At 35.6% G+C, this 19,655-nt stretch overlaps 1 protein-coding gene across 1 annotated transcript; it reads right to left on the bottom strand.

Annotated features, from left to right (window-relative positions):
• Positions 1-2,487: 2,487 nt before the first annotated feature.
• LOC137813982 (uncharacterized) lies at positions 2,488-3,140 on the bottom strand. Its single transcript, XM_068616492.2, has one exon. It carries the CDS (start codon positions 2,998-3,000, stop codon positions 2,854-2,856), a length of 147 nt encoding a protein of 48 aa, XP_068472593.1. The 5' UTR covers positions 3,001-3,140; the 3' UTR covers positions 2,488-2,853.
• Between the last annotated feature and the right edge of the window lie 16,515 nt (positions 3,141-19,655).

Here is a 19,655-nt window from a genome sequence, read left to right as displayed (position 1 = left end):
AAATTACCGGATACGCCAATCTGAAAATTTACCGGAAGGGTCAATCCAAAAATTTACCAGATTTCATAATCTGAAATACAAATTTTTTTATTAATGTACAGTTTATATAGGGACAATTTTGTCTTTGTGCAACTTTGTGGGGTTTAGGGTTTAGGGTTTTGGATTAACAGATCCGGAATGATTTTTTCAATTATGGATGTTTTGCATTTTTTATTTTGAATTAACACTATCATTCATGTACTACCGAAAGCACCAATCCAAGAAATTACCGGATGCGCCAATCCGAAAATTTACCGGAAGGGTCAATCCAAAAATTTACCAGATTTCATAATCCGGAATACAATTTTTTTTATTAATGTACAGTTTATATAGGGACAATTTTGTCTTTGTGCAACTTTGTGGGGGTGCAGGAAGAAAAATGTAGGGGTGCAGGAAGAAAGTGCCATGACATAAATACGAAATGGAAGAGTAGTTTTAGTGTCTCATAATTAGCTCCTTGCAACTTATTTTGATTAACTACTTCGAAAAAGTTGATTTTAACTTCTATCTAAAAAAAATCAAACAAACAAGTAAACATTTCCAATGGATAATTTTTAAGTAAATTTTTGAAAAAAATAAACAAACCTACCATATATCTAACGCCAGTTTAATACTGTTGTTATCTGGTTGCAACATCACTGTCTACATTCGACATCTTAATTGTCCCTTTTGTTTAAACCTTTTTAAGAAAAACCATTTTTAATAAAATGATAAGTCATTATGATTTTTAACATATAATACATTTTTCCTTCCATCTTATCCTTTACACCTTTTCTCTTTTCTACCTCATAATCTAATGCGTCCACCACACAATCACAATTCAATACATGTGCCATCTGTTACACACGATTAAGCAGCAAGTGCCATCTGTTACACACGATTAAGCAGCAAGGAAGATCACTGTGCTGCATAATGTGGGTCATGGAGACCATATTCCAATAGTTTTTAAAAATAAAAATACAAAAAATATATTTTTCTCTCATTAAAGGCAAATGTGATAATAGAAAGATAATTAAAAAAATATAGACAAATACATAGTAGTTTCTACTTATATAATAATTATTTAATAAATAACTTTTTGCCACTTATTTTTTTATTACAAACAAACAGAACTAATATCTTATGACTAGAACCTACACAAATTTTGAATTTTATGTATTAATATGAAATCGCCATTGATATAACTTCACTTTCATAATAGTTACTGTACAAGTGAAGAAATAATATAAATGATAATTCCAATTAATAACTACAAAAATACAATAAAAGAAGAGGTTAAGCAAATGAACGTTTGAGTCCAAGGGCAGTGAATGATCAAACCGAAGAGGAATCTGAAAAACAGTGAACAGAAGAGCACATATACAACCTTTTTTCCCCTTCCTCTGCAGCTTTACTGAAAGGAATTTCTTCTTTTATAGACTTTTCCCCTTTCCCTCTCAAGATTTACAGAAAGGTATTCTTTTTAATCTGTCGTTTTACTTTTTTGTCACTGGGACACTCTCAATCTTTAAGTTTCTTCAAAAATTACTTGAATTTATAAATGGAACCCATTATTTTTTTCAATCGTCCATTTCAATACACTGTTGTTTCTACTTCATGATATGTAAACGAGGTTCTTATGCACACTTAAAGTCACCTAGTGATTGAAAAAAAAATCTGAACATGTTAATAGGTTTTCTTAAATTAGTGTGAGATTTTGAAGCTAGATCTAAAGATAGTAGAGATTAGAGAATAAATGAAACAGAGCAAAACAAAACTACACATTCTAGTTTGAAGATAATTCATGAATTGATTTAGCAACTTGGAAGACAAGATCAGAGCAACGAAAACAGGTTCAGAGATTGTTTTCGTAAGTTTAATACTCAATCACAAGTAGCACTCCTCATCAAACATGACAACAATGATGAAAATAACATCACAACAACAAATGAAGCCAACTTACTCTTAGATGTTGTCATTCTAATAATGCATGAACTCCTACATTGAACCCACAAATAGAGAATGGACCATGTATAATGAGCCAACCTAATATTTTCTAGTTATCCCATGCAATATATGAAGGCAAAATTCATGATTTATAACCAAATTCCAGCTCAATGAAAGAAAATGGTATATGATGTCCAGCTAAAATAAACTCGTCAACCAGTAAACAATCATTTTTTACCAAGGCCAGAAAATGGTTTCTTGATTGGATTGGACACATTCCAACAGTTCTTGCAAATGATAAAGAAAAAATAAATTATGCTCTCACATAGTGTTTCTTTGGCTAAAGAATTGCAGAACCCTAACCAGATGCTCAATGGTTATCATATATAACAAACTACTTCAAGCAAACCCCTGCCACAAAATTGAACAAAAACTAAGCAAATCAAATCACCAATAGTAACTAACTATGAATGGATCTTAATAGCGAATTTGACTGGTATAAGTGCATCATCACCTATCAAATAAGAACAGAGAACCAACCAATTGTGTTAGCATTCAAATTCACACCTACAACAAAGCATCCTACAAAGCAATCAACAACCTGCAACAAACACCCTTAAACAAGCAGCCCCGCAATTCCCCAAATCAAGGAAACCCAATCTCACAGAACAAACACGTCCTTTTCTCTAACCCAAATATACAAGCCAGAACCACCCACTACACTCCAGCTCAAAACGCACAAGCAAGACTAAAAGAAGAGGTTTTGACACATACCCAGTACATCAAATCAAGCCTAGTTTGAAGGGCAATCGACAAGTACAAAATAGTGATGTTGGTAAGCCATTACCCTGTAAGTTCCCATGTCAGAAAGACAGAGACAAAATTGAGTCAACCCACATGAAAAGGGCCAATATCGCCAGAGCGTAGAGAAGAGGCAAATTCATCAGCAACAGTTAAACATGAACTTATCCATCCACTGAGAGCAATCCAGGTCATCTTTGCGATCCAAAGTGCAGCATCAAGTGCCATTGCCATGCGATGCGTGGTTTCAAGGAAGAGGATGAAGTGGTAAACCGAAACCCATTCAGGCTTCTGGGAACCCTGATTGCATTATTATAACCTATTTATATTTGTGTTATTTCCCTCACCTCCTTAACAATCAAGGAGTTTTCTTCGACAAAGGTTGTCCACAACATACTTTGGTACTCTTCTTATGTTGCACAGTTCAATTATGTCACATGCTCTTATTTCTCATGTTATATAAATAATTTATATCAATTCAATTACTGCTACCTATTCTTACTTGTAATTTTGTGTAAATAATTTATATGTTTTCTTATTATTAAAACTTTGTAATTGGAAGTACTTATATGCAAACATTGTTAGAATTAATGGGCTAAACAAAAGGGGATGAATTGTTTGTCAAAAGATTTTCGCAAAGATTGACTAAGAATGGAGTTTTATCTATAATCATAGAAAGAGCAATCAGGGAAGCCAAGAAATCAAAGCAATTAAAACTGTTTGCAGAAAAATAATCGGTTGAAATATCGTTTTAACTAGTTGTTTATAGCAGCAGAGATAAAAACCACACCAAAAGTTTATAATGAGTGAGGGAGAGAGATTACACAATCAATTTATACTGATCCACTCAACTCGTGAGCTACATCCAGTCCCCAGAAAACCACTGGGTATTCCACTAGCAATCAATCACAAATTACAAACACTCAACAGTACACAGAGGTGATCTTGACCACACAAGAACACTCATCCTCTTTGCTTTTCACACAACAACTGTCAGAACAACCCTCTTCCAACTCTTCTTTCAGTGATTTAACTCTGTTTTCAAGCCAGTTATTCAATCCTTTCAACCGGTTCTTCAAGAGAGCCAATCTATTAGCTTATTCATGAGTTTCTTTAAATGCTTCAAGAAGTTGAAAGTAGTTGTTACCTTTGACTGAAGAAGATGAACTTACACTACTTGATATTGATGCCTTTAAGCACATATTAGCTTCTGCATCTTTTGAAGAGCTGGAGGAAGAAACTTCATTATCATCCCAAACTATGTAGGCTTTCTTGGATTTTCCTCTCCTTTCTCCTTTGAAATCAGCTTTCTCCTTGTTCTCATTGTTAGGACACTTTGCCTTGATGTGTCCCTGCTCTCCACAGCCAAACACATGTATATTTATTAGGATTGAAATCATTCAGTTTCTTGGAACTGTACCTTTTAGAAGATTGGCCTTTGTTCTTCTTCTTCAAGAATTTGCTTAAACTTTTTGATACCAAACTCATTGTGTCTTCTTCACTATCATTGGAATCTTGATGCTTTTTCTGGTTAGCTGCTTTCAGGGCTATTCCTTTGTTGTGTTTATCCTCACTTTCTTGGACAACCAACCTATTCATTTCAAGCTCATGTTCCCTTGGCTTACCAAACAATGAAGCTGTTGTCATGGATGTTAGATCCTTTGATTTAGAAATGGTAGTGACCTTTGACTGCCAAGACACTTTAAAATATTTATGTTCAACTCCTCTTTGTCAAAGCTTTTTCCAAGACTTATTAGGTGATTCACAATGTGAGAAAACGTTTATGCACATCAGAAATTGTTTCCCCTTTCTGCATTCTGAATAATTCATATTCTTGGATGAGAGCATGCTTTTTTGTCCTCTTCGCATCATTGGTTCCCTCATGTGTGACCTCAAGGATATATCACATTTCTTTTACAGAATTGCATTGTAAAATCCTGAAAAATTCATCATAGCTTAAAGTAGAAGTTGTAATATTTTTCGCAATACAATCAAACTTTGCTTTCTTGCTATCAGCCTTAGTCCATTCAGATGGAGGCTTATCAATAAATACATAATCTTTTTTAACTTGAGGAATAAAAGGATCATTCTCAATTGCTTCCCAAATGCCTTTATTTGTGGAGTGCATAAAAATCTTCATCCTAACTTTCCAAAATTGGTAATTCACACCACAAAATAGTGGTGGTCTATTTATAGAAGCACCTTCCCCAAAAGGTAGTTTACTAGCCATTAAAACAATTTTGAAAATAGAACTTGAATAAATTTCAAGAACCTAGCTCTTAAAGCCAACTGTTAGAATTAATGGGCTAAACAAGAGGGGGGAGGGGTGAATTGTTTGTCAAAATATTTTCTCAAAGATTGGCTAAGAAGGAAGTTTTATCCACAATCACAGAAAGAGCAATCAGGGAAGCCAAGAAATCAAAGCAATTAAAACTCTTCGCAGAAAAAAAAAATCGGTTGAAATATCGTTTTAACCGGTTGTTTATAGCAGCAGAGACAAAAAACAGATCAAACAATTTATGAGTGAGGGAGAGAGAGAGAGATTACACAATCAATTTATACTGGTTCACTCTACACTGGAGCTACATCCAATCCTCAGAAAACCACTAGGTATTCCACTAGCAATCAATCACAGATTACAAACACTCAACACTACAAAGAGGTGATCTTGACCACACAAGAACACTCACCCTCTTTTCTTTTCACACAACAACTGTCAGAACAACGTCTGACCTAACAGATTTACAAACTTACAAGTATAGAAAGGAAAACAATTACAAGAATCAAAAGAAAAAGATTACACCTGGTATTCAGGAAATCACAGAGCTCCTAAGATCAGTTCTTGAACCAATGCATAACCTCTAGGCAATCTTGCAAAACTTTGAATCAAATCTCTTTTCAAAAACGTTTTCAATCTCACTTTATGTGTCTTTTGAACATGGAGGGTAATCATATTTATAGCTCTCAAATCTAGCCGTTTTAGGCAGTTAATAACAAGTCAAAACAGATTCAAATTAATTGAAAACAGGTTTAACAGGTTTTTAAAAAGCTGTTAAGAACCATGACAATCAACCGGTTGAAATGTCGTTTTAACCGGTTGAATTGGTTTTGATAGTTAGTCAACCAAGTCAAGATCAATTTTTAAAACCCTCAAACAAGCTAAGTGTAAAACAATCGACTAAACCGTGAAATCAACTGGTTGTTTTTCTTTTGGCTTAGAAAAACATTTTTCTTTTTCAAAACAGATTGATTCAGCTTGTGCATAGGATTAAGAATGAACTTTACAAGAATTCTAAACATCCTAGAACGAAGCTTCAATCAAAGCAGCACAACATCAAGCTTTCTTCACAAGTTTTGGTTTCATCAAAGCTTCATATTCTACAAACATGTTTTTTCTTGTATATACAACATGTATGGTATTTTTTTCCTTTTATTTATAATTGTATTTTATAAATCCATGTTAAATGTGCAAATTTTAAACTTAAAGTCTAACACTACAAAATTTTTATAAATTCATTTCTCATAACTCCTATTAAAGTAATAACATGAACTCTCATTTCCAAAAAAGTTTAAATTTATAAAGGTAATCAAGCATTTCTAAAATTTCAATTCTTGAAACTAATTGTGCAAAATGTGCAAGAACCAATTAAGAAATCATTCCCATTTATCTATTAGTAAAAAAAATTCAAAAAGCAACAAACCCAATTTAGATTGTGTAGTAGATATATTTTACTTCATGGCTGTCAAATTATTATCCATTCCAAATTTTTTTCAACTCTATTAACATTAACTTTAATTATCTATTATCAAGAATTGCAGGAAGTCTGGATTGAGTCAGTTTGACCTAGGCTCGAGTGGACTTGACTTGATCTGAGTTCAGGTTGACTCAACTCGATTTAGGTAGGGATTAAGTGGGTTTGAGTTGTGTTTGGTCTGACTAGGTTTGACTAAGGTTTGGATTGATTGAGCTCGACCTAAGTTTGGGTTAATTGGAATCAATCTGGGTTTAGGTCAACTGGGGTTAACCTAGGATTGCAGGGATTGGGCTGAACCTGGGTTTGGATCAACTCGACATGAACTAGACCTGGACGTAGTTCACTCGACCTGGGTTTTGGCCGAATCAGTCCAACCAAGTTTTGGGTCAACTCGAATCAACTTGAGTTCAAGTTAACTCGACTCCACCCGAGTTTGGACCCACTCGACTCAACTTGGATTTGGACCGACTCACCTCCACTTGGGTTCGTGCCGACTTAATTCGACTTGGATTTGGGCCAACTCGATTCAACTTGGACTTGGCTGACTTGATTCGACTTTGGCTCAGTCAAATGGGCTCAACCTAGGCTCGGGCCAACTTGTCTTAACTTGGCCCTAAGCAGGCTCATCTCAATTTGGGCCCTAACTGATTCATTTGAACTTGTACTTAGATCGGCTCAGTTTGACTTGGGTTTGGACTGACTCAACTGAAGTTGTGCCTAGGTTGACTCTGCTACCTGAATCTTAGCTAACTCAGTTTGACTCATGCTTAGACTAACTAAGCTCGTTCTAGGTCTGGCTCGACCTAGTTATGATTGGCTAGGTCCAACCTAGTCTTGATCAAACTAGAAGTGACTTGGGTTTATCCCTACTCAGTTGAATGTGGCTCGACCCCGACTTACATGAATGTGGACTTGCCTTGACTGAAATAAATGTGGGCTCATCTCGACTAGCCTGAGATGACTCAACTCGACCTCGGTACTGGCTGACTCATCCTGACTTTGGTCGGATCGACTTGACTTGACTTTGACCTAAGCTGACTTAGGTAAACCTTACATGAGCTCGACTTGGTGCTATCTTTCATGGATCTAGTCCAACCTAGAAATTCATAACTTGAAATTACCTAGATGCACCTTAATTTTGGATATTCAAAATCTAAAAAGTTATGTAATCTATATCCAATTCAAATCCAAATAAATGGATTGAACTTAAAATCCAAATATATGAATTTGGATTTGTAATAAATTCATTTAAATAGACTTAAAGTAATATAGATTTGGATCGTTATGGATTGACTTTGACAATTTAGATTTTTCGTTCACCCTTACTCTTATGTATGTGTTTGTCATTGCATGTATATAATTACTCTTATGTATGTGTTTGTCATTGCATGTGTATAATAATAAGTTTAATATTTACCAAAAAAAACATTTTTGGAGGATTTACCTTCCTTTTTTATATGGATTTTCATAATTTCTAAGTCATTAAAACACATTGAATTTGAATTGATCTCCTTTCAAAATTGTTTCATTTTTCAAATGTTTTGTTTGGATATGGAAATCCAAATTTAATGAATTTTAATTTTCTTGTTTGGATAAAGTATTTCAATTATCATTAATAAAAAATATTATTTAAATACAAATAAATTATTAAAAATTAAAAATCTCAATATTGATAATCTTTGTAGTAGATGATGATTGATGTTATTTATTTTATTAAAGCTCTTAAATATTTTTTCAACTTTATATTTGTAAAACTTTTTCTCAATTTACATTAAAAGAGTTTATTTTCGAGTTATAAAATGCTAAATTTGACCAAATCCAAGTAAGATAATATTGGGTTGGACTCATAGTCAAGTCAACTAGAGCCTAGGTCAAGTCAAGTCGATATGAGCGCAGGTTAAGTCGAGTAGGCGTGGGACTACTTTGAACCGAGTTGGGGTCAAGCTTAGTCGATTTGGACCAAGATTGAGCCAAGTCGGTTGGAACCAGGTCAAACTGAGTTAGGACGAGTCCACCATCATCTGAATCAAGATTGATCCATGTTCAACTGAGTTGGGTTAGGCTTAAGTCGGTCTTAGTCCAATCAAGACCATATTAGGCTTAGCCCAATCAAGACTAGATTGGGCTTAGCCCGATCAAGACCAAGTCAAGTCGAGTATGCTCATGATCACTACTTGAATCATCATTTGAAAGTGGTATAGGAAAGACTTTGGCTAGAAAATATTTGGTACTTAAGCATGTCCAATTGTGATCCATCTCTCTTTCCTGGATGTTTACTTGGTAAACTTTCAACATTTTTTCTTAAATAAATTAAATAAATAAAAATTGTCAAATGTCAAATAGATCTCAGTATGATCATGCATATTAGTGTTTTCTTGGTGTCTGTTGATGACTATTTTACGAAAAGTGTACCATGTCAGAAGTAATAATTTGTTTCTAAGGACGGATATCGAATCCACAAGGAACAATTGAATTCTCAAGTAAAATATTCACTAAATAAGTAAAAATTTGTTGGATGTTTGTTGTATGTGAGATTGCAAGAATGTAAATAAAGCAAAGTAAAAAGTTGTTTGATTCAATTGGGAAAATTGGGATTGAGGTTCATCCTTCTCACTCTTTTGTATTTTGAAAAGCATAATGATATTCTATCTTTGATTGATATTGATGCTCATATAAAATTCATTTATATCGATTCTTCGCATATAAAATTATTAAGATAGTCTCCTAAATATCGATTTCTCACATATTTATAAAAACTTCTTACCATTACGAGCATATGTTGATATCAATTAACATTTCAAATCTATTCCTAACATTCAAATATGTTAAGCATTATCATTTAGGTTAGATGCTTAGAAGTACTTTTTAGTCAAATCTAAGGATCAAAATCATGGTAAACAAGCTTTATAAATAAAATGACAATACTAATCATCAATCAAGAACAAAATATAATATTTAAATATCTCCTCAATACATAAGAGTTTGAACAAATTACTCCTAATCCTAAAGGGTAGAATTAGCCACTCATGTTGGTCATTACAAGCATGGAAAACAAGAAAAAAAGATCTCGGTTGTTTCTCCTTGATGGCTACCTCCTCTAAGGTTTTCTAACACCTTCTATTCCCCTAATTATGTATAAGGTTGTGCCTCACACTTCATATTTAACCTAGTTGGGTTAGGGCTAAGTGACTTCTCGCCTTGGCATGATTGGACTCACCTGAGCTTGTTGGACGAACAACAAACCCAATGTCTCTAGAGTGATCTTGCATGAGCGTGATTGAGCTCGCTTGGGCGAGATCCTTTGGAAGCTTTTGGCTTTAAGCGAGCTTGGGCGAGTGTTGAAGTGATCCAATTTTCCCTTTTTTATTTTTGTATATTCTCCTTCTGCCTTTTCATCTCCATTTTCCCCTAGAATCCTAAAATTAACACAAATTTGGGAATAAATTGTTCTTATTTAAATTATAATAAAAAAATATGTAAAAAAGGTTTAAATTCATAAATTAAGGGTTATATTATAGTTATTTTATCAATTAATATCCATAAGTGCGTATATTTTAATATGAAATATTATTGAAATATGAAACTTATCACCTATCCAAAATGATAGAATTAGCCACTCATGTTGGCCATTACAAGCATGGAAAGCAAGAAAAGAAGATCCAGGATGTTCCTCCTCGACGAATGCCTCCTTTAGGGGTTTCTATCACTTTTTATTCTCTCATTGATGTTTAGGATTATGCCTTACGCCTCATATTTAACCTAGTTGGATTTGTACTAAATGACTTCTCACCTAGGCGAGCTACAACTTGCTAGGGTGAGTTGGATGAGAAAAAGCCCAACTTCTCTGCAGTGATCTCGCCTGGGCAAGATTGGACTCACTTGGGCGAGTTCCTCTGGAGAGGTCTGGTTTAGGCGAGTTTTTGGGCGAGTTTTGAGCGTTCCAACTTCCCTTTTCATCATGTCTATTCTACTTTAGCCCTTTCATATTCGTTTTCCCCTAGAATCCTTAAAAATTTGAGAATAAATTGTTCTTATTCATATTATAATCACAAAATATGTAAAAAGATTAAATTCATAAATTAGGGATTAAATTATAGTTATTTCATCAATAAATATCCATAAGTGCATGTATTTTAATATGAAATATTACTGAAATATGACATTTATCACATGTGTAGGACAAATTCAGGTAAATTACATTCATTTGATCCAGAGATAGAAAGAAGATACCATAGGTTAATCATACCATCTAAACTGCATCCTTCAGATAAAGCGCCTAATAGTCTTCAATCTATTGTTTCTCCTTATTTTGTACTAACATTGTTAACATGGTCGAGAGAACTTGTTGCACCAGATGTTACCATCGAAATGTTTTGCATACAATATCCTGATTTGGATGTGCAATGTGAATTAAAATATGGTTTAATACACTTGTTGTCCAACTTTCATGGTCTTGCAGGTGAAGACCCATATAAGGATTTGAAGGAGTTTCACATAGTGCGCACCACCATGAAGGGGTTCTAGAGGAGGACATTAAACTGAAAGTGTTAATTTTCTCACTTTAAAATACATGAAAAGACTGATTGTATTACCTTCCACCTGGATCAATCATTAGTTGGGAGAAATTGAATAAAATGTTTCTAGAAAAATTCTTCCCCACATCAAGAGTGACAAAAATTCAGAAGGAGATATGTGGGATCATACAAATGGATCGAGAGAGTCTCTATGAGTATTGAGAGAGATTTAAGAGACTTCGTGCAAGTTTTCCATACCACCAAATCCGTGAACATTTGCTTAAGTATTTCAATGAAGGCTTTATATCTATGGATAGGCATATGATAAATGCTGCTAGTGGATGAGCCTTGGTGGATAAAAACTCTGTTGTAGCGAGGCACCTAATAGAGAATATGGCCTCCAATAACCAATAGTTCAACACCCGTTATGTGTGTGTTTGTTCAAATCATTATAAAACATTAATTCATAAAAATTACCATGTATCATATATGGTCGAAACCATATAGTTGAGATCACCTTGTTATCTAGTCAGTGAATATAAAACTAACAAAATGGTATCAGAAATTACACTCTTGAATAATCAACAAGACAAAATAATTAAGAACAGAGCTAACCCTAAATCAACTTAATAAATTGATTGTACTATCAAACTAGTAGAAGAATAATTATAATATCTGTATCGAACCAAGTGCAGAGGCTCAATACAAATTTATAAATAGTTGGTATGGGATAGGTAAAGGTTACGTTTTGAATAACATTTATCACTCTCAACTACCAAAACTGACTTGAGTATCAAATAACATTTTGTAGAGACGAGCCTACCATCTCGAACCCGAGAAGACATCTATAAAGTGAGACAACAAGAACATCCAAGAAAGAGTGTAATATGAATCCAAGACTAGGAAGGAGATCTTCTCGGACCATAAAAGAACAATTGGTGCCCATTATAGAACCAAGGAGAACATTGAAGAAATAAGTGGTATCGACAAGAAATATGACAAACAACTGTTAGCGAACAATAGAGAACGATCAATCAAGGTAGGACACATGACATTACTCTTGGCCCACCAGGAGGAGATGACAAAGTTGAAGCAGAAGAGATTAGTGCTTTGAAATAGGAGAATAAGAATATGAGAAAAAGGTTGGGGAAGGGACTCATTTATCTCACCCTCTTAAAACAGTTCACCAAGAAACTACGAAGGACATGATCGTCTCACCTAGGTCGAGGCCACCTAGTAACCTGAGCTTGGGAAGTAGAAAGCCACAAAGTCGAGTCCCAACTCCACACATCAGCCAACACATTGATGAATATAGGAGACACCTAGATACACCTGTTTGTCAATGGCATAATGGACAATGTGCTTCCACCCAGGTAGAAAGGACTGACAAACAATCCATACGATGGAGGAACAAACATTGATAAGCACGTCGATGTCTACGTCACACAAATTGGCCTATACTCCCCTCCCCCCACCTCTCAATTGACTCATTCGACACATTGCTAGCCAAATTTGGAACAATTTACAACAAACCGATCACACTATCTGACATTTATCACATTAGTGAATGATAATTGTCGTTTGACAGTCAAATTAAAATGAATTCAATGTAGTTTGTCTAATGTAGTGATAGTCCTTAAAACGCAAAAAATATGATAGTATAATTATGGTCAGATGACCCAAGTTGTCTCCCAACAAATCCAATAGTGAAATCAGTAAATCAGTGTTCAAAACCTATTTGCAAACAAGAAAAATTAACAATAACAATAAAGATAAAATACGGGGTTTAATTTGTTTGACAGTAAATATAAACTAAATGATTAAAACAACAAATACAAAGTTGTTGGTCCCCAAAATTTTCAACCATTGAATTCTTTACTAGTTCTCTAAAGATTATTCCTTTCTCAATCCTCAGACATAGCTAAAATAGATTGAACATACGTCAATCTGATTAAAAAACTTGAAACTAGTCCTAGATTTTATTCTTGCTGCTCTGTCAAATATATTGTTTGTAATTTTTCTTCACATTTGCACATTGATTATAATTGATTTCAACACTAATGTGAGAGATATTGCAGAAGATTTTCTCAGTTAGTATATTGTGGAGTAGGATCATATCTTATTTTGTACGATGACAATTTATTTTGTACAATGATCATATTGACATTCTATTTTGATTTTTACCCATAATTTAGATGTTCATTTAACACTTAATGGATCACTAGTTTGTTTAATTCTATTTATCACCCATGATGTCAATCCTCTAATTAATCTATTACCATTATTGTTCTTGTCGGTTGACCTACTTGCCGATTGACTTTGATGACAAGCTCTGGCTCCGTCTGTCTCTATGGAATTTGCCCTTCCCTTTGTTGCATTGGAACATGGCTCCGTTGAAACAGAGGGGGCCCTACCTGTTGATTGCACTCCGACGTTCAAGTCTGTACTAGGCTTATAAGAAACAAGAAGTAGTAGGTTTTAGTCTTAGAAGCAACATCCCTTAACCTGGGGTCTCAAGCCCCTTTTATAGCTTACCTCTTGTAACAACTTTCCATCATGAGAATCTAAACTCAACAGGAAGATATTATGTTCAAGGGCATACCCTCACAGTGTTGCAACAAAACCAAATCTTTCCCCTAAGGAGTGCATAAAATAATAACTGAATAACCACCAGGGTACCAACTCATGTACCAACATGAGGGGTCCAGTCTGTTTACGTGGGCACCATACTCATGGTGCAACATTATCTTTCATTATACCTGCAGTCTAACCACTATGTTCCCTAAGACACATGTGATTAGGTTCAAAAAGAAAACATTTACTTGACCTAGACTGCATACGCACTAAGCACACCCCTAGGTTCACAATTACCCTTTACTAGCCGCCTAGGCCTTAAGTGCGAAGGATTACCTTAATTATACAAAAAACAGACTTAATCATACAACTGGGACCCAATTACATGGCCCAATTAACGAGTTGACCTGCCTGCTCATGTACTGAGGTTTGACCACCGAGTGTTGAGCTCTGAGAGCTATGGTCCAATACACAAGCCCCTAAGTCTCGAGCTAAGCTTACTTCAGTGAAGGGACTACTTGCACGCGTGTCCTTCAAGTAATGGCGGGTGTGGCGTGACACATGGAGCGTCTCTGAGATGACGTCTCACCATACTCCATTGTGAGTGTACACGTGGCTTTTCATCAATGGCTGAAAGGTATTGTCGCTTGCTCTTCCCAACATCGTTTTACTTAACGTTCAAAAGTCCTCAGCGTTTCTCACTGTTTCATTTATCCTTCACGAAGCTTTCGCGCCTCTCTCGAACTCTCTGCACCTCCTTCCTCAACCTGGGAAACTTCCTTGCCTCGACTTGCTCTCTAAACACAGATACCTCCTTCCACTCAAGTCATGACTATGTACTGGCATCATTTTCTGATTGAAACTTTCATTACGATCATATCGCCTAGGCTAGGACTGTTCTATATTCGTTCTTTTCTAATTATGCTGATTGTTATTCCTGCTAGCTTCATCGTTTTACTTGAATCTGAAATGCATGTTTGTTTTCTTTGCCTGAATGTGTGTATGCATTTGCTTGTTGTTTTCTGTTATAGATACTCTGTATGATGGATTACCAAGCCATGCACCCATGGGCATCTGAGAACCTTTTAGAGGAAACCTCCATATACACTACCCGCGACCAAATAGGAGCTCTTAGGAAAGAAAAATGCCATCTTAAATATCGTTTTAGTAGGGAGAGTGATATAGACTTTAGAATAATCCCTTGCAGAGAGGACGAGTCAGTCTGTTGCGATGAGTCCTCGGACTCTGATGGTCCATTTTTCTATTTTTGTACCACTGTTTTTAAGAAAGTTCTCATTCGCTTACCCTTTTACAATTTTGAAAAAAAAGCTTCTTATTGAAATCAACATCGCCCCAGGCCAGCTACATTCAAATAACTGGGCATTTGTTTGGGGTTTCTCCATTCTTTGCACACACTTTGGCCTTTTTCCATATGTGGAAGTCTTCTTGTATTTCTTTTAGGCCAAGCGTTTGGGTCGCCAATTGTGGTTTCCTTCAATGGAGTAGTTGGGAGAGCATTGTTGTCGCTCTTCCAGCAATCATATAAAGGTTTCAAAGGCAATTTTCTGAAGGTGCGTTGCAACAAGAGGGACCAAACTCTTCTAGATGGGTTCCCCTTATACTGGACCCAAAAACCGACCTTCCAGGGTGCCCGATGCTTGGAGAGCATGCCACAACGGGGCCAGGAAGTGTGCCACTTCTTCTCCAACCTGAAGGTGGTTCTTGATACGACCACCCTCATAAGTCAAGAGTTCTCCCCATGGGGAGTAAAAGCGTACATTGGTATCTTTCCTTCTTTTACTCTTACTTATGCTGACTTGAGTATTTGTTTGTTGAACCTCCCTTGTTTTTCTTGGAGACAGTATGTTGGGTAACCTCAATAAGAAGGACTTGGCAGCTAAAGCCAAGAGGATGAAGGCGGCTGCCCAAGCACTCCCCACTGAAGACCTTAAGCTAAAAGTTGTCGTCTATGCCGCCCCTGCTCCTACTGATGATGAGGAGACATATTCTGGACCGGTCTTCAAAAGGAGACGAAAGGCCACCACTGAACCCTCTGAGCCCTCTGTCTCAGATGGGCGTGCCCCTTCACAACAAACTTCTTCACCAAGCCAACCTCCTCCTTGAGACATGGTAGTGGTGCAGGAAGGTGAGGGCACAAGCACTTAGGAGGAAAAGCTGTGGGATCCTAACTTGGATGCCCCTTCCTTCCTATAGAAGATTTTGTTAACTTGTAGATGACTCATACCCCCTGTCCACGAAGAACGTCTTACTTGCTCGAGCGTTAATTGATCACGTGAGCAAGGATCAGGCCTCTCGATCTTGTTGAACATGACCCACATGCTTAGAAAGACAACCTGCTTTCTAAGTGTAAATTTCCCAGCATTGAGGATGACTTGAGTATCTGACTTAGGTGTTAATCTCCACACCAAGTCTACTCTTATGTAATCGCCTTTCTTTTCTTAGATTATCTGTCTTGGGTGTTGGCTTACATACCAAGTGTACTCTTTAAACCTTTGCGGTGCATGACTACCCTGCAGGTTAACCTTAGCTCTACCTTCAGAGCGCTCAAGCTCGGATGGTTTCACCGACGTCGAGGTGGGTCACATTTCCTGTCTTTAGCTACACACTCTTAGTTATATCTAATCGTGGCCTTGTACTTTTGGACTCAAAATCTTACTGAGAAGAGAGCGCACTACCTCATGGTAGATACTTAGGGTGCCTGAACTCAGAGTCTTACCAAGACAACTCATCTTTGTTGAACAAGGGCTTTGATGTCTCAAAATCCATGAAGTTTGGTTGAAGGCATAGTTGTAGCTTGTGTGTATGGGTTCTATGTAGTTTGAATTTGTAATCTACTCCTGGTTAAAATCCAAATTTGATTTAAATCAAAACCTTTTTGAAAAAAGTGTTTTATAAAGAAGTGAAAAAACAACCAGTTGTTTTATCGTTTCAATCGGTTGTTTGACACTTGGTGGGTTTTGAAAAGGGTTTGAAACTGTTTGATTTTGGTTGACTTTGTTATCAAACCAATTCAATCGGTTGATTAAAAAATTCAACCGATTGTTTTTTTGAAAATCCATAAAAAAATTATGTTAAGTTTGGTATATTTGCTTTAAATGTTTTAAAACAGAATGGGCTCCTACTTTAAATGTTTTTAACAAACCTTTGGAGTATATAAATATTGTTTTATGCTCCTAAGAGATAAAACACAGATTAGAGAATTCAATTTGAATAAAGTTATTTCAGTTTTCAAAGATTTACTTCAAGCTTTTGGGTTTTCAAAAAAAGTGGAATAGGATTGCTATGTAATCTTTCGTTTTGATATTGATTAGGTGTAATCCTTCCTCTTTCTCTCTTGTATTTTTGGAATAATTATGGTGTGTGCAGAATCAGAGGTTGTTATGAATTTGTGGTGTGTTTGCCAAGAGAAGTGTGTGTTCTTGAGGTGTTCAAGATCACTTCTTTAGTGTGTGTGTGTGGATTGTAATCTGTGATTGATTGCATAGCGGATATTCAGTGGTTTCTGGGAACTAGATGTAGCTCTTGGGATAAGAGTGAACCAGCATAAATCTGTTTGTGTGCTTATCTCTTTCCCTAAACTCTTTAATATTTGTTTTAAGTTGTTTTTATTCACTGCTGTAAAAACAACCGGTTGACTTTTTGGAAAGCAAGTTAATCAGTTTTGTTCTTTGGCTTCCTTGATTTCTTTCTCTGTGATTCATCATCAGATTTCATTATACCTTCAAAGTGTGTGAAAATCGTTTATAAACAATTCACCCCCTCTTGTTTAAGGCCATAAATTCTAACAATTGACATCAAGAGCTAGGTTCTTGAAAGTTATTCAAGTTGTGATCCTAAAATTTTTTTATGGCTGAAAAGTTACCTTTGTAGGAGGGTGCCTTAATAGACAGGTCACCTTTGTTCTGTGGTTTGAATTATCAGTTTTGGAAGGTACAAATAAAAATATTTGTTGAATCATTAGATAAAGGAATTTGGGATGCAATTGAAAATGGTCCTTTTATTCCTAAGTTTGAAAAAGATGATGTTTTTATTGAAGAACCTTGGTCCCAATGGACTGAAGCTAAAAATAAAAGAGCCAAATTTGATTGTATTGCTAAAAATATTTTCCACCTCTGCCTTAAATTCTGACGAGTTTTTCAGGGTGTCACAATGTGCATCTGCAAAGGAGATGTGGGATACTCTATAAGTAACTCATGAAGGCACAAATGATGTAAAGAGGGCAAGAAAACATACTCTCGTTCAAGTGTATGAAATGTTCAGGATGCGGAAAGGAGAATCAATTGTGAATGTGCAAAAGCGATTCACTCATATTGTTAATCACCTTATGAGTCTTGGAAAGATCTTTGACAAGGAAGAGCTAAACATAAAAATCCTCAAGTGTCTTGATAGAACATGGCTGCCAAAGGTCACGACCATCTCAGAATCCAAAGATTTGACATCTTTGACTACAGTTTCATTGTTTGGGAAGCTTAGAGAGCATGAGTTGGAGATGAACAGGCTCAATGTTCAAGAAAATGAGGACAAACATGTGAGGAACATCGCTTTGAAGGCTGCTAGACACAAGAACAACCAAGATTCAAGTGATGAAAGTGAGGGAGAGACTCTTAGCTTGTTGTCTAAGAAATTCAGCAAGTTCTTGAAGAACCACACTAAAATTCACCTAGTGATTTCAATGCTACAAATATACATGTTATTGCTGTGGTGAACAGGGTCATATAAAAACTGAATGTCCCAACAAAGAGAGGAAAGACTACAAGAAGCATGAGAAGAAAGGAAAATCAAGAAGAACTTACAATGGTGACTCCTCAAGCTCCTCTTCAAGTGAAGAAGAAGAAGCAAATTTGTGTCTTATGACAAAGAAAGACAGTGACACAAGCAGTGTAAGTTCTAGCTTCTCTATTTATAGTAAAAATTATCGCCAACTTCTTAATGCTTTTAAAGAAACACATGAAGAAGCTAACAAACGGGCTCTTTCAAATAACTGGTTGAAAGGTTTTGTTAGAATGGATGGCTTTAAACTAGAGGGGGGTGAATTGTTTAAAGAGGGTTTTCGCAAACTTTTAAGTCAAGAATGAAATTATCTCAAGAAACAATTGATAAGGAATCTAGTTTGCCAAAACAATAAGCAAAAACAACAGCACCAAAAAAACAATCGGTTATTTCGCAGAAACAATCGGTTGTTTATACCAGTAAACAAATATCAAAAACTGAATTTAAAGAGATTAAGGATAGAGAGATTGCACACAGATGTTTATACTGGTTCACTCTAAACCCAAAGCTACATGCAATCTTCTTAGAAACCACTAAGGAATTCCACTAAGCAATCAAACCTAGATCACTTACACCACAACCAAGAAAGTGACCTTGATCCCCTCAAGACACACACTTCTCTTGGCCAACACACCAACACTAAGAATGCTGATCTTGATCCCCTCAAGAACACACAGAAATTCTCAGCAAACACACAGAAGCAGATGTTTAACACAATTCAAGAATTACACTTGTTGCAGAAGTAAATCTGAAATCAATACAAGCAGAATTCCTATCTCACACACTTGATCAAACTCAATCTCTAAGCAATCTCAACACTTTGAAAAACTTAAGAACTTGTGTTCAAAATCTTATTTCACAAATCCGTTTTTTCTGAATTTATTCAAAGATGTTTGTTATCAATTCTTAACAAACTAAACAATCGGTTGTTTCCTCGAATCAATCGGTTGTTTTGGTTTTAACAACTCAACCATTTGAAAAACATTTTTCAATCTTTTCTGAAAACATCTAAGTATATCCTCACGCTCTCATTAATTGTGTAATCTTATCAAGAATAGTCCAAGATGTAAATAAATCAGAATCAAAATAGTTGTCCCACGGGACAAGTCAAATCATACACGAAGACGTAAAAGGCCATAAAGGAAGTGAGTACCACTTTTTTTGGGTGGAGGAAATCAACCTTTCAAAGATTACTGAGAAATTATGGTAAACAATTTCACTATTATGATGAGTTATTAAAAATATTTAAAAATAT

Source organism: Phaseolus vulgaris, chromosome 1 (genome assembly GCF_051622355.1).
Source record: "Phaseolus vulgaris cultivar YP4 chromosome 1, ASM5162235v1, whole genome shotgun sequence".
NCBI lineage: Eukaryota > Viridiplantae > Streptophyta > Magnoliopsida > Fabales > Fabaceae > Phaseolus > Phaseolus vulgaris.
This window is presented reverse-complemented; position numbering and strand designations above follow the sequence as displayed.